We start from the raw sequence: 14,623 nt of genomic DNA, 5'->3' as shown, positions 1-14,623 counted from the left end.
AGAAAAGCAAAAAATGTTGTCCATTGTTATTCCATTGTTAATGTTGTAAATGACTATTGAAGCTGGAAACAGCAGATTTTTAATGGAATATCTAGGCCCATTATCAGCAACCATCACTCCTGCGTTCCAATGCCACGTTGTGTTAGCTATTCGAAGTTTATCATTTTAAAAGTTTATAATTTTAAAAGGCTAATTGATCATTAGAAAACCCTTTTGCAATTATGTTAGCACAGCTGAAAACTGTTGTTCTGATTAAAGAAGCAATACAACTGGCCTTCTTTAGACTAGTTGAGTATCTAAAAATGGCCAGAAATAAATAACTTCCTTTTGAAACTCGTCAGTCTATTCTTGTTCTGAGGAATGAAGGCTATTCCATGCTAGAAATTGCCAAGAAACTGAAGATCTTGTACAACGCTGTGTATTACTCCCTTCACAGAACAGCGCAAACTGTCTCTAACCAGAATAGAAAGAGGAGAGGGAAGCCCCGGTGCACAACTGAGCAAGAGGACAAGTACATTAGTCCTCAACTGGCAGCTTCATTAGATAGTACCCGCAAAACACCAGTCTCTTCGCCAACAGTGAAGAGGCGACTCCGGGATGCTGGCCTTCTAGGCAGAGTTGCAAAGAAAAAGCCATATCTCAGACTGGCCAATAAAAAGAAAAGATTAAGATGGGCAAAAGAACACAGACACTGGACAGAGATATTTGAATTTGTATTTATTAAGGATCCCCATTAGCTGCTGCCAAGGCAACAGTTACTCTTCCTGGGGTCCAGCAAAATTAAGGCTGTTCATAACACTTTTCACAACACATTAAGTGTGTTCCCTCAGTCCACATATCTACAATACAAAATCCATGTGTACGTGTGTGTGCATGTCTTATCATGTGTGTCTGTGCCTGTGTGTGTGTTTCTTCACATTCCCCGCTATTCCATAAGGTATAAGCATTATTCTGCAGCATACTGTAAATTATGATACATTGTGGGAAAAAGTTGTGGGAAGGGAAATAATTACTGTAATTTCACCCGACAGAATACAGTACCGTACCGTATTTTTGGAGCGCCAAAAATCTTTTCACCACTAGAGATTGCATGGTATTGTTGTTTCTGGCTCATTAACATACATTATATACAAAAGTATGTGGACACTCCTTCAAATTAGTGGATTTGGCTATTTCAGCCACCCCCGTTGCTGACAGGTGTATCAAATCGAGCACACAACCATGCAATCTCTATAGACAAACATTGGCAGTAGAATGGCCTTACTGGAGAGATCAGTGACTTTCAACGTGGCACCTTTCCAAACAAGTCAATTCGTCAAATTTCTGCTCTGCTAGAGCTGCCCCAGTCAACTGTAAGTGCTGTTATTGTGAAGTGGAAACATCTAGGAGCAACAACGGCTCAGCCGCGAAGTGGTAGATCACACAAGCTCAGAGAACGGGACCGCCGAGTGCTGAAGCGCGTAAAAATGGTCTGTCCTCGGGTTGCAACGCTCACTACCGAGTTTCAAACTGCCTCTGGAAGCAACTTCGCACAAGAACTGTTCGTCGGGAGCTTCATGAAATGTGTTTCCATGGCCGAACAGCCACAACACAAGCCTAAGATCACCATGCGCAAGGCCAAGCGTTGGCTGGAGTGGTGTAAAGCTCGCTGCCATTGGACTCTGGAGCAGTGGAAACGCGTTCTCTGGAGTGATGAATCACGCTTCACCATCTGGCAGTCCGACGGACAAATCTGGCTTTGGCGGATGCCAGGAGAACGCTACCTGCCCCAATGCATAGTGCCAACTGTAAAGTTTGGTGGAGGAGGAATAATGGTCTGGGGCTGTTTTTCATGGTTCGGGCTAGGCCCCTTAGTTCAAGTGAAGGGAAATCTTAACGCTACAGCATACAATGACATTCTAGACGATTCTATGCTTCCAACTTTGTGGCAACAGTTTGGGGAAGGGCCTTTCCTGTTTCAGCATGATAATGCCCCCGTGCACAATGCGAGGTCCATACAGAAAGGGGTTGTCGAGATTGGTGTGGAAGAAATTGACTGGCCTGCACAGAACCCTGACCTCAACCCCATCAAACACCTTTGGGATGAATTGGAACGCCGACTGCTAATCCCCCAACATCAGTGACCTCACTAATGTTGTCACTAATATTAAAGTAACAATATTAGATACCATAAAATACGGAAACATACTTTACTTTTTTAGTGTAACTTACAGGCAACTGGCCTGAAAAAACAACAGGAACATTTTTACGGTGCATGCTCAACAGAGGAGATTGACTTACATCGGGTTTGGGGCTGAAAAATGTTATTATTAGCGTTTGTTGTCAGTGGCTAGCTTGTTTAGGGCAGTCCCTCCTTGTACATAGACTGCTGTCAAGGTAAGGAAACAAACATCTAAATACAAAGTTTAGCTGAATTTAACAAGATGGTCATTAGAACCTTGTGTTTTATAGCAAGTGTGCCTAAACCTATTTGAAAGAAATCAGACACTATTTGAATCCAGGTCTGTCAGGGACGTGACGTGTTGTTATTAAGAGCATCTGAGAATGAGAAGATAAGGTTGTATTGTCTGGTGTGGTCTGGTATTTAGTCAGTGTGTGGTTAAATAATGTTTAACTCTGCAGGCTGTCAGGCTGTCTGGTCACAGAGGAAGGCTGTGCTTCACTGGTCTCAGCTCTGAGGTCAAACCCCTCACACCTAAGAGAGCTGGACCTGAGCTACAATCACCCAGGAGACTCAGGAGTCAGACTGCTCTCTGCTGGACTGGAGGATCCACACTGGAGACTGGAGAAACTTGAGTAAATTGATAACTTGTGGGCCAAACATCCAGTTAAATTAGGACAGTGTTTGGAGCTCTCGTTGTCTCTTTCTCATAGAATCTGAATGTCTGTAATGCGTAATTATTGTTATTATTATTTTTGTGTATTTTAACTGTCTATTTGATTCTCCTTCAGCATTGGAAATGGTGAAAAGTGCAGAATCAGACCAGGGCTAAAGAAATGTGAGTATTGGCTGCTGGGAAGAATAACCTATACCCCCTCCCACTGTCTACTAGCTCCTCTCCCATTGGATGAATAACCTATACTCCCCTCCCACTGTCTACTAGCTCATCTCCCATTGGATGAATAACCTATACCCCCTCCCACTGTCTACTAGCTCCTCTCCCATTGGATGAATAACCTATACCCCCTCCCACTGTCTACTAGCTCCTCTCCCATTGGATGAATAACCTATACTCCCCTCCCACTGTCTACTAGCTCATCTCCCATTGGATGAATAACCTATACCCCCTCCCACTGTCTACTAGCTCATCTCCCATTGGATGAATAACCTATACTCCCCTCCCACTGTCTACTAGCTCATCTCCCATTGGATGAATAACCTATACTCCCCTCCCACTGTCTACTAGCTCCTCTCCCATTGGATGAATAACCTATTCTCCCCCTCCCACTGTCTACTAGCTCCTCTCCCATTGGATGAATAACCTATTCTCCCCCTCCCACTGTCTACTAGCTCATCTCCCATTGGATGAATAACCTATACTCCCCTCCCACTGTCTACTAGCTCCTCTCCCATTGGATGAATAACCTATACTCCCCTCCCACTGTCTACTAGCTCCTCTCCCATTGGATGAATAACCTATTCTCCCCCTCCACTGTCTACTAGCTCATCTCCCATTGGATGAATAACCTATACTCCCCTCCCACTGTCTACTAGCTCACCTCCGATTGGATGAATAACCTATTCTCCCCTCCCACTGTCTACTAGCTCCTCTCCCATTGGATGAATAACCTATTCTCCCCCTCCCACTGTCTACTAGCTCCCCTCCCATTGGATGAATGAACTATTAGGGCGCCCACCAATGCAGCCTGTCCCATTAATAAATGAGGGATAACATATTACAAAAACACTATTCCTTGTGTTTTGAATTTTGATGTGTAGCATATTCTAAACTTGATACCGTATTGGTTTCTACTTTCCTAAAACAATAATTGTCTACCTCACGGTTCAGATGTTGGGAGATTTGAGCTTTAAATGTATCAGGGCATTGCATGCATAGACCTATAGGCTGAGGCATCCACTGTATGATATTAATATTACAAAATCTATATAAAGAAGAGAAGCCCCAGAGAGAGAGAGAGAGAGAGATGCTGGTGACATGCTACAACACCCACATTCTTTATGTCAGATGGCTACTGTGTCTGCTAAACACATATAGACTCACAGAAGGAGTCTAATTCCTACATTTTTTGTATGTAAAGATAAGAATTATATTGTTAGATTATCGGAGTAACTCCTGTGGGCCTAAAACCTTCTTCCTCACCTCAAGTTGAACTGTCGGAGCGCCAGTGCACACTGCCTTCATATCGTAGACCTGCACTATAACAGACTAACAGCCACACCACACCAAACCTTTAGAAACTTTATTAAGGTCACTTCAAAAGTAATCAAGCCATTGTTTCTAGGGTAAATACGAGCAGGATTGTTTCCTTCTCAACAGAATGAAACAAAACACGTTTTGCATAGGCTATTAAAATAACTGGTTTAGATGAATAAATAGGACTATAATAATAACAATGATATAAGATTATAATGATAAAACAAATGATTATAAATACAACTTTTGTTAATAAATTAAGTTCCAAAATTGCATCCTAGAGAGTTGATCAGTAGCCTGCATTTGGCCATTTGTGTGGTATTCAAAAATATTCTGTTAAATATCCTTTAAAAACACTTCTTTATAGAGCCTTTATCAATCTCAAAGAAGAATAATGTAGGGTTTTCTATTCTGGGTAGCCATATTATATTTGTTTAATTCCATAAATGTTATTGTGTTAATTGACCAGTTTAATCAGGTGTGGTAGCTCTGGAACAGCTGGGGGTACCTGAGGAGAAAATGTAGACCCACTGACTTCATCAACCATCCTCTATTGACACAAGGCCATAGTCATAAATATAACACAACAGATTAGATCAACTGGAATGACACTCACTCATGGTTGCACAAAAAGAGCTGTGAGCAAACCACGCTCCCTTACATTTTAATTACCACTACAGAGCAAAGAACACTTTTGTGAACGGCAAAGAACAATTGAAGGGCTCAAAGGGTTCCACATAGAACCATCACCCATCCCAAAGAACCCTTGAGGAACCCTCTTTTCTTAGTGTGTAGCCCTGTACAGAATTCAGTGAATTGAGTCTAAAACGTGGTTCTGTGCACAGAGCCAGGTATCCAATCCAATTGATTTTGTTTGTTTGTTTACATGTAAACTGTACTCTATAACTGACATCTTTCTGGTAAACCACACGAGGGTTTAGGGTCAGCCGTTATTATGAGCCATCCTCCCCTGGTCACACAATCATCAGACTTGAGATGAAAAGACCCCCAAAAATACATATTGATGCGCTGTCTGTCAGATGAATTAAAGAGGAACTATCGCAAAAACAAACTTTTCCGGTTGACAACAGGCTATGTGGCATCCGTAATAGTCACATCAATTATAGTCCCAAACTTAACCCCAAAATACCAGAGACTACACAAAGGTCTTAACAAGCAGTATGTCTGTCTGATGTCATAATTCCATTACATCATCGTCTTCATAAAAGGCCTTGATGATTAACATTCTGATGTGAATGATTTCTAATACTGATCTTCCCTAACAGATGCCTGTGATGTCACACTGGACCCGAACACAGCATACAGAAACCTCTCTCTGTCAGACGGGAACAGGAAGGTGACATGGAGGTTAGAGAACCAGCTGTATCCTGATCACCCAGAGAGATTTAACTACTGGGACCAGGTGCTGTGTAGAGAGGGTCTGACTGGGTGCTGTTACTGGGAGGTAGAGTGGAGTGGGAGGGCTCATATAGGAGTGACATATAAAGGAATCAGCAGGAGAGGAGACAGGAATGATTGTGTGCTGGGAGCCAATAACAAGTCCTGGAGTCTGTGGAGTTCCAACGACAGTCACACTGCCTGGCACAATAACAAGGAAACTGACATACCTGTCCCATCAGCCCACTCCAACAGAGTAGGAGTGTATCTGGACTGGCCAGCCGGCACTCTGTCCTTCTATAGAGCCTCCTCTGACACACTGACCCACCTGTACACATTCACCTCCACGTTCACTGAGCCCCTCTATCCAGGGTTTTGGGTTTGGTATGAATCCTCAGTGTGCCTGTGTCAGGTAAAAACATTTCATTAGGAAAGCTTAGATCTTACTGTTGACTGATGTTTGTAAATAATGATGTTTGTAGAATGTTTATTTAGTCAAATTGTTGACGCAACAACCCTGCCTCTGTTTGAACTCAGTTCCACTATATGGGACGTTCTTGGTTCGGATAAAGAAAAAATAAAGCTGTTGTTTTAAAACACATTAAAGATGTTTACTTTTTTTGTCCTATGAAAGAAGAATGGGCTGTTAAATGTAGTGTTTGGTTGACAGCCTGTCAGAAACCAACACAACACACACTTCCACCCCTCTCCATTGTTGTAGACAAGGCAAACAGAACCATATGAGAAGGAACACACAAACTCCAGAGGAATTCATTCAAATGGGATTCTGCTTTTATTTTAGGATACATAAAGAGGATGCTTCATAGACAACAATAATTAGATATCTGCAATAACCTTTAACCTCACAGAACAATGTAAACAAACATAGCAATGCTTCTACTATTGTTAAGGGTTACCAGGAAATCAGCTCTCTATACAATACTGATTGTTAAGGGTTAACAAGACAGGTATCATCATCACTGTAATCGTCATCACCATCATCATGGCCATATTATAATGCTGAAGCCTACTCCTTGGTGTTACTGCTGCTATTTCAACCTGTCCACAACATTTAAAAAAACAACGTAGACACCTTGTGCTGTACATCAATGAGTTCAGTCGTTTCATGAGGAAACCGGATGAATATGGCAAGATGCACTACTACGACTACGTCCCAAACAAGTCAACATCTTTTTATTAGCGGTCCTTACTGCAAAAACCTGCCTTCAATTTAAACATGGGTATATCTGTATGGTTATGGGTTTAAAATAGACTGTTAGCCCTGGCGTACGGTGAGTCTGGAACCCAGGTCTCAATTCCTTCAACCCAAAGGAAGTTCAGGAACAACAACATGCAGACACACTACATAATCTAATATAATATTCTCCTTCACAAAATCCCAATGTCTGGGGTTGAGATAATCCAAGACAAACAGAAACATAATTGTTCTGTTAAAAAGAGCTAGGACCCACAGAACCCAAACTAGGACATGGGTTAAAGGTCGGTGTGCGGCAGCCATTTTGTATCATTACAACCTCGTTTAGGTTAGCTTGCTGCTAACCACTCCTGTCAGGTGTGTTTGTTCTAAAATATCTTGCTGTTCCTTCATTTGTTAGGGAGTTGGAGGGTTTGTGTGACATGACCAAAATAAGACTATGTTTTGTGCTTGTGCCTTTTGCAGGCGTATCATTAGGACATTACTGTGACATGAGGAATGCTAGGACTGCCACATGAGCAATGGGACAAATTCAAGTGTGTATGGTGTGTGTGTTAAAGGGATACTTCGGGATTGTGGCAGTGAGGCCCTTTATTCACTTCCCCAGAGTCAGATGAACTCGTAGATTCCATTTTATGTCTCTGTGTCCAGGTTGAAGGAAGTTAGAGGTAGTTTCACGAGCCAACGTTTCCAGTCATTGCGCTAATGCTAGTTAGCAATTGCACTAGTTAGCAACTTCCTTCAAACAGCACACAGATACATATAAATGGTATCCACGAGTATCATCTGACTCTGGGGAAGGAGAAAAAGGTCTTCAATCCCGTAGCATCCCTTTAAGTGTATGCGTTACTGTGTGAACCTCTGTGATAGGTTAAGACTCTTGTGCTTCCTCTCCCCTACACCGCATCCCCAGCTGATCTTGGCCCATGTTGGTTTGGCCCAGTCCAGTGTGGACGGGACCGGGGCAGGGTTCTAGTTGTGTTCTGCCAGGACGTCGCTGAACACGTTCAGGAACATGTGAACATGGTACTCTTTAAACACCAGAGCAGGACGGAACCGGATGGACCGATCTCCACAGCCACCCAGCAGAACACCTGAGAGACAGACAGAGAAGATAGAGGTTACACAGAACATCACCAGCGTGGAGTGTGGATATGAGTGTGTACGCAGGTGTTTCTGTCTATCCGTGTGTGTGTGTGTGTGTGTGTGTGTGTGTGTGTGTGTGTGTGTGTGTGTGTGTGTGTGTGTGTGTGTGTGTGTGTGTGTGTGTGTGTGTGTGTGTGTGTGTGTGTGTGTGTGTGTGTGTGTGTGTGTGTGAAATAGTGTGTCTTACCCTTGTCCCGGGCTTTGAGGATGATGCTGTTGCGTGTGGCGTCATCACGGATGTCGATGGCACAGAATGTCCCCTGTCCCCGAGCACTGCTCAACAGGTTAGGGTACTGGTCCTGAAGGAGAGGCACAGACGTTAGCATGCACACACAACGTCTCTGGTACCTGTAGTTTTATAGAGTCTCTGGTACCTGTAGTTTTATAGAGTCTCTGGTACCTGTAGTTTTATAGAGTCTCTGTCTCTGGTACCTGTAGTTGGTAGAGTCTCTAGTACCTGTAGTTGGTAGAGTCTCTGGTACCTGTAGTTGGTAGAGTCACTGGTACCTGTAGTTGGTAGAGTCACTGGTACCTGTAGTTGGTAGAGTCTCTGGTACCTGTAGTTGGTAGAGTCTCTGGTACGTGTAGTTGGTAGAGTCTCTGGTACCTGTAGTTGGTAGAGTCTCTGGTACCTGTAGTTGGTAGAGTCTCTGGTACCTGTAGTTGGTAGAGTCTCTGGTACCTGTAGTTGGTAGAGTCTATGGTACCTGTAGTTGGTAGAGTCTCTGGTACCTGTAGTTGGTAGAGTCTCTAGTACCTGTAGTTGGTAGAGTCTCTAGTACCTGTAGTTGGTAGAGTCTCTGGTACCTGTAGTTGGTAGAGTCTCTGGTACCTGTAGTTGGTAGAGTCTCTGGTACCTGTAGTTGGTAGAGTCTCTAGTACCTGTAGTTGGTAGAGTCTCTGGTACCTGTAGTTGGTAGAGTCTCTGGTACCTGTAGTTGGTAGAGTCTCTGGTACCTGTAGTTGGTAGAGTCTCTGGTACCTGTAGTTGGTAGAGTCTCTGGTACCTGTAGTTGGTAGAGTCTCTGGTACCTGTAGTTGGTAGAGTCTCTGTCTCTGGTACCTGTAGTTGGTAGAGTGTCTGCCTCTGGTACCTGTAGTTGGAAGAGTTTCTGTCTCTGGTACCTGTAGTTGGTAGAGTCTCTTTCTCTGGTACCTGTAGTTGGTAGAGTCTCTAGTACCTGTAGTTGGTAGAGTCTCTGTCTCTATTACCTGTAGTTGGTAGAGTCTCTGGTACCTGTAGTTGGTAGAGTCTCTAGTACCTGTAGTTGGTAGAGTCTCTGGTACCTGTAGTTGGTAGAGTATCTGGTACCTGTAGTTGGTAGAGTCTCTGGTACCTGTAGTTGGTAGAGTGTCTGCCTCTGGTACCTGTAGTTGGAAGAGTTTCTGTCTCTGGTACCTGTAGTTGGTAGAGTCTCTTTCTCTGGTACCTGTAGTTGGTAGAGTCTCTAGTACCTGTAGTTGGTAGAGTCTCTGTCTCTATTACCTGTAGTTGGTAGAGTCTCTGGTACCTGTAGTTGGTAGAGTCTCTGGTACCTGTAGTTGGTAGAGTCTCTAGTACCTGTAGTTGGTAGAGTCTCTGGTACCTGTAGTTGGTAGAGTATCTGGTACCTGTAGTTGGTAGAGTCTCTGGTACCTGTAGTTGGTAGAGTCTCTGTCTCTGGTACCTGTAGTTGGTAGAGTGTCTGGTACCTGTAGTTGGTAGAGTCTCTAGTACCTGTAGTTGGTAGAGTCTCTAGTACCTGTAGTTGGTAGAGTCTCTGTCTCTAGTACCTGTAGTTGGTAGAGTCTCTGTCTCTAGTACCTGTAGTTGGTAGAGTCTCTGTCTCTAGTACCTGTAGTTGGTAGAGTATCTGGTACCTGTAGTTGGCAGAGTCTCTGTCTCTAGTACCTGTAGTTGGTCGAGTCTCTGTCTCTGGTACCTGTAGTTGGTAGAGTCTCTGTCTCTAGTACCTGTAGTTTGTAGTCTTTGGTACCTGTAGTTGGTAGAGTCTCTGTCTCTAGTACTTGCAGTTGGTAGAGTCTCTGTCTCTGGTACCTGTAGTTGGAAGAGTATCTGGTACCTCTAGTTGGTAGAGTCTCTGTCTCTGGTACCTGTAGTTGGTAGAGTCTCTGTCTCTGGTACCTGTAGTTGGTAGAGTCTCTGGTACCTGTAGTTGGTAGAGTCTCTGGTACCTGTAGTTGGTAGAGTCTCTAGTACCTGTAGTTGGTAGAGTCTCTGGTACCTGTAGTTGGTAGAGTCTCTGGTACCTGTAGTTGGTAGAGTCTCTGGTACCTGTAGTTGGTAGAGTCTCTGTCTCTAGTACCTGTAGTTGTTAGAGTCTCTCTCTCTAGTACCTGTAGTTGTTAGAGTCTCTGGTACCTGTAGTTGGTAGAATCTCTGGTACCTGTAGTTGGTAGAGTCTCTGTCTCTAGTACCTGTAGTTGGTAGAGTCTTTGTCTCTAGTACCTGTAGTTGGTAGAGTCTCTAGTACCTGTAGTTGGTAGAGTCTCTGGTACCTGTAGTTGGTAGAGTCTCTGGTACCTGTAGTTGGTAGAGTCTCTGGTACCTGTAGTTGGTAGAGTCTCTGTCTCTAGTACCTGTAGTTGGTAGAGTCTTTGTCTCTAGTACCTGTAGTTGGTAGAGTCTCTAGTACCTGTAGTTGGTAGAGTCTCTGGTACCTGTAGTTGGTAGAGTCTCTGGTACCTGTAGTTGGTAGAGTCTCTGGTACCTGTAGTTGGTAGAGTCTCTGGTACCTGTAGTTGGTAGAGTCTCTGGTACCTGTAGTTGGTAGAGTCTCTGGTACCTGTAGTTGGTAGAGTCTCTGGTACCTGTAGTTGGTAGAGTCTCTGGTACCTGTAGTTGGTAGAGTCTCTGGTACCTGTAGTTGGTAGAGTCTCTGTCTCTAGTACCTGTAGTTGGTAGAGTCTCTGGTAACTGTAGTTGGTAGTCTCTGTCTCTAGTACCTGTAGTTGGTAGAGTCTCTAGTACCTGTAGTTGGTAGAGTCTCTGGTACCTGTAGTTGGTAGAGTCTCTAGTACCTGTAGTTGGTAGTCTCTGTCTCTAGTACCTGTAGTTGGTAGAGTCTCTAGTACCTGTAGTTGGTAGAGTCTTTGTCTCTAGTACCTGTAGTTGGTAGAGTCTCTAGTACCTGTAGTTGGTAGAGTCTCTAGTACCTGTAGTTGTTAGTCTCTGTCTCTAGTACCTGTAGTTGGTAGAGTCTCTGTCTCTAGTACCTGTAGTTGGTAGAGTCTCTGGTACCTGTAGTTGGGAGAGTCTCTAGTACCTGTAGTTGGTAGAGTCTCTGGTACCTGTAGTTGGGAGAGTCTCTAGTACCTGTAGTTGGTAGAGTCTCTAGTACCTGTAGTTGGTAGAGTCTCTGTCTCTAGTACCTGTAGTTGGTATAGTCTTTGTATCTAGTACCTGTAGTTGGTATATTCTCTGGTACCTGTAGTTGGTAGAGTCTCTGGTACCTGTAGTTGGTAGAGTCTCTGGTACCTGTAGTTGGTAGAGTCTCTGGTACCTGTAGTTGGTAGAGTCTCTGTCTCTAGTACCTGTAGTTGTTAGAGTCTCTGTCTCTAGTACCTGTAGTTGGTAGAGTCTCTGTCTCTAGTACCTGTAGTTGTTAGAGTCTCTGGTACCTGTAGTTGGTAGAGTCTCTGGTACCTGTAGTTGGTAGAGTCTCTGGTACCTGTAGTTGGTAGAGTCTCTGGTACCTGTAGTTGGTAGAGTCTCTGGTACCTGTAGTTGGTAGAGTCTCTGGTACCTGTAGTTGGTAGAGTCTCTGTCTCTAGTACCTGTAGTTGGTAGAGTCTTTGTCTCTAGTACCTGTAGTTGGTAGAGTCTCTAGTACCTGTAGTAGGTAGAGTCTCTAGTGTCTGTAGTTGGTAGAGTCTCTGGTACCTGTAGTTGGTAGAGTCTCTGGTACCTGTAGTTGGTAGAGTCTCTGGTACCTGTAGTTGGTAGAGTCTCTGGTACCTGTAGTTGGTAGAGTCTCTGGTACCTGTAGTTGGTAGAGTCTCTGGCACCTGTAGTTGGTAGAGTCTCTGGCACCTCTGGTTGGTTGAGTCTCTGGTACCTGTAGTTGGTAGAGTCTCTGGTACCTGTAGTTGGTAGAGTCTCTGGTACCTGTAGTTGGTAGAGTCTCTGGTACCTGTAGTTGGTAGAGTCTCTGTCTCTAGTACCTGTAGTTGGAAGAGTCTCTAGTACCTGTAGTTGGTAGAGTCTTTGTCTCTAGTACCTGTAGTTGGTAGAGTCTCTGGTACCTGTAGTTGGTAGAGTCTCTGGTACCTGTAGTTGGTAGAGTCTCTGGTACCTGTAGTTGGTAGAGTCTCTGGTACCTTTAGTTGGTAGAGTCTCTAGTACCTGTAGTTGGTAGAGTCTCTAGTACCTGTAGTTGGTAGAGTCTCTAGTACCTGTAGTTGGTAGAGTCTCTGTCTCTAGTACCTGTAGTTGGTAGAGTCTCTGTCTGTAGTACCTGTAGTTGGTAGAGTCTCTGTCTCCAGTACCTGTAGTTGGTAGTCTCTGTCTCTAGTACCTGTAGTTGGTAGAGTCTCTGGTACCTGTAGTTGGTAGAGTCTCTGGTACCTGTAGTTGGTAGAGTCTCTGGTACCTGTATTTGGTAGAGTCTCTAGTACCTGTAGTTGGTAGAGTCTCTGGTACCTGTAGTTGGTAGAGTCTCTAGTACCTGTAGTTGGTAGAGTCTCTAGTACCTGTAGTTGGTAGAGTCTCTGGTACCTGTAGTTGGTAGAGTCTCTGGTACCTGTAGTTGGTAGAGTCTCTGTCTCTAGTACCTGTAGTTGGTAGAGTCTCTGGTACCTGTAGTTGGTAGAGTCTCTGTCTCTAGTACCTGTAGTTGGTAGAGTCTCTAGTACCTGTAGTTGGTAGAGTCTCTGGTACCTGTAGTTGGTAGAGTCTCTGTCTCTAGTACCTGTAGTTGGTAGAGTCTCTAGTACCTGTAGTTGGTAGAGTCTCTAGTACCTGTAGTTGGTAGAGTCTCTAGTACCTGTAGTTGGTAGAGTCTCTGGTACCTGTAGTTGGTAGAGTCTCTGGTACCTGTAGTTGGTAGAGTCTCTGTCTCTAGTACCTGTAGTTGGTAGAGTCTCTGGTACCTGTAGTTGGTAGAGTCTTTGTCTCTAGTACCTGTAGTTGGTAGAGTCTCTAGTACCTGTAGTTGGTAGAGTCTCTAGTACCTGTAGTTGGTAGAGTCTCTGGTACCTGTAGTTGGGAGAGTCTCTAGTACCTGTAGTTGGTAGAGTCTCTAGTACCTGTAGTTGGTAGAGTCTCTGTCTCTAGTACCTGTAGTTGTTAGAGTCTCTGTCTCTAGTACCTGTAGTTGGTATAGTCTTTGTATCTAGTACCTGTAGTTGGTATATTCTCTGGTACCTGTAGTTGGTAGAGTCTCTGGTACCGGTAGTTGGTAGAGTCTCTGGTACCTGTAGTTGGTAGAGTCTCTGTCTCTAGTACCTGTAGTTGGTAGAGTCTCTGGTACCTGTAGTTGGGAGAGTCTCTAGTACCTGTAGTTGGTAGAGTCTCTGGTACCTGTAGTTGGGAGAGTCTCTAGTACCTGTAGTTGGTAGAGTCTCTAGTACCTGTAGTTGGTAGAGTCTCTGTCTCTAGTACCTGTAGTTGGTATAGTCTTTGTATCTAGTACCTGTAGTTGGTATATTCTCTGGTACCTGTAGTTGGTAGAGTCTCTGGTACCTGTAGTTGGTAGAGTCTCTGGTACCTGTAGTTGGTAGAGTCTCTGGTACCTGTAGTTGGTAGAGTCTCTGTCTCTAGTACCTGTAGTTGTTAGAGTCTCTGTCTCTAGTACCTGTAGTTGGTAGAGTCTCTGTCTCTAGTACCTGTAGTTGTTAGAGTCTCTGGTACCTGTAGTTGGTAGAGTCTCTGGTACCTGTAGTTGGTAGAGTCTCTGGTACCTGTAGTTGGTAGAGTCTCTGGTACCTGTAGTTGGTAGAGTCTCTGGTACCTGTAGTTGGTAGAGTCTCTGGTACCTGTAGTTGGTAGAGTCTCTGTCTCTAGTACCTGTAGTTGGTAGAGTCTTTGTCTCTAGTACCTGTAGTTGGTAGAGTCTCTAGTACCTGTAGTAGGTAGAGTCTCTAGTGTCTGTAGTTGGTAGAGTCTCTGGTACCTGTAGTTGGTAGAGTCTCTGGTACCTGTAGTTGGTAGAGTCTCTGGTACCTGTAGTTGGTAGAGTCTCTGGTACCTGTAGTTGGTAGAGTCTCTGGTACCTGTAGTTGGTAGAGTCTCTGGCACCTGTAGTTGGTAGAGTCTCTGGCACCTGTAGTTGGTTGAGTCTCTGGTACCTGTAGTTGGTAGAGTCTCTGGTACCTGTAGTTGGTAGAGTCTCTGGTACCTGTAGTTGGTAGAGTCTCTGGTACCTGTAGTTGGTAGAGTCTCTGTCTCTAGTACCTGTAGTTGGAAGAGTCTCTAGTACCTGTAGTTGGTAGAGTCTTTGTCTCTAGTACCTGTAGTTGGTAGAGTCTCTGGTACCTGTAGTTGGTA

The 14,623-nt window shown here is 44.2% G+C and overlaps 2 protein-coding genes across 9 annotated transcripts in view; one reads left to right on the top strand and one right to left on the bottom strand.

Annotated features, from left to right (window-relative positions):
- The window catches only part of LOC106602008 (NACHT, LRR and PYD domains-containing protein 12), a 33,143-nt gene extending 26,768 nt beyond the window's left edge, over positions 1-6,375 (top strand). For all 8 annotated transcript variants that reach the window (XM_045715923.1, XM_045715925.1, XM_045715922.1 and 5 more), the window contains 3 exons: positions 2,623-2,796; positions 2,953-2,999; positions 5,663-6,375. In XM_045715923.1, the coding sequence (XP_045571879.1) occupies positions 2,623-2,796; positions 2,953-2,999; positions 5,663-6,204 (763 nt within the window). In that variant the 3' untranslated portion in view covers positions 6,205-6,375. The remainder of the gene's footprint in view (positions 1-2,622; positions 2,797-2,952; positions 3,000-5,662) is intronic.
- A 169-nt stretch (positions 6,376-6,544) lies between these two features.
- Positions 6,545-14,623, bottom strand: part of LOC106602007 (4-aminobutyrate aminotransferase, mitochondrial) — a 63,518-nt gene continuing 55,439 nt past the window's right edge. The window contains exons 15-16 of the mRNA XM_045715929.1: positions 8,324-8,435; positions 6,545-8,084 (exon numbers count right to left, since the gene is read on the bottom strand). Coding sequence (XP_045571885.1) covers positions 7,963-8,084; positions 8,324-8,435 — 234 coding nt within the window. The 3' untranslated portion in view covers positions 6,545-7,962. The remainder of the gene's footprint in view (positions 8,085-8,323; positions 8,436-14,623) is intronic.

The sequence above is a fragment of the Salmo salar genome, chromosome ssa03 (assembly GCF_905237065.1).
Source record: "Salmo salar chromosome ssa03, Ssal_v3.1, whole genome shotgun sequence".
Classification (NCBI taxonomy): domain Eukaryota; kingdom Metazoa; phylum Chordata; class Actinopteri; order Salmoniformes; family Salmonidae; genus Salmo; species Salmo salar.
This window is presented reverse-complemented; position numbering and strand designations above follow the sequence as displayed.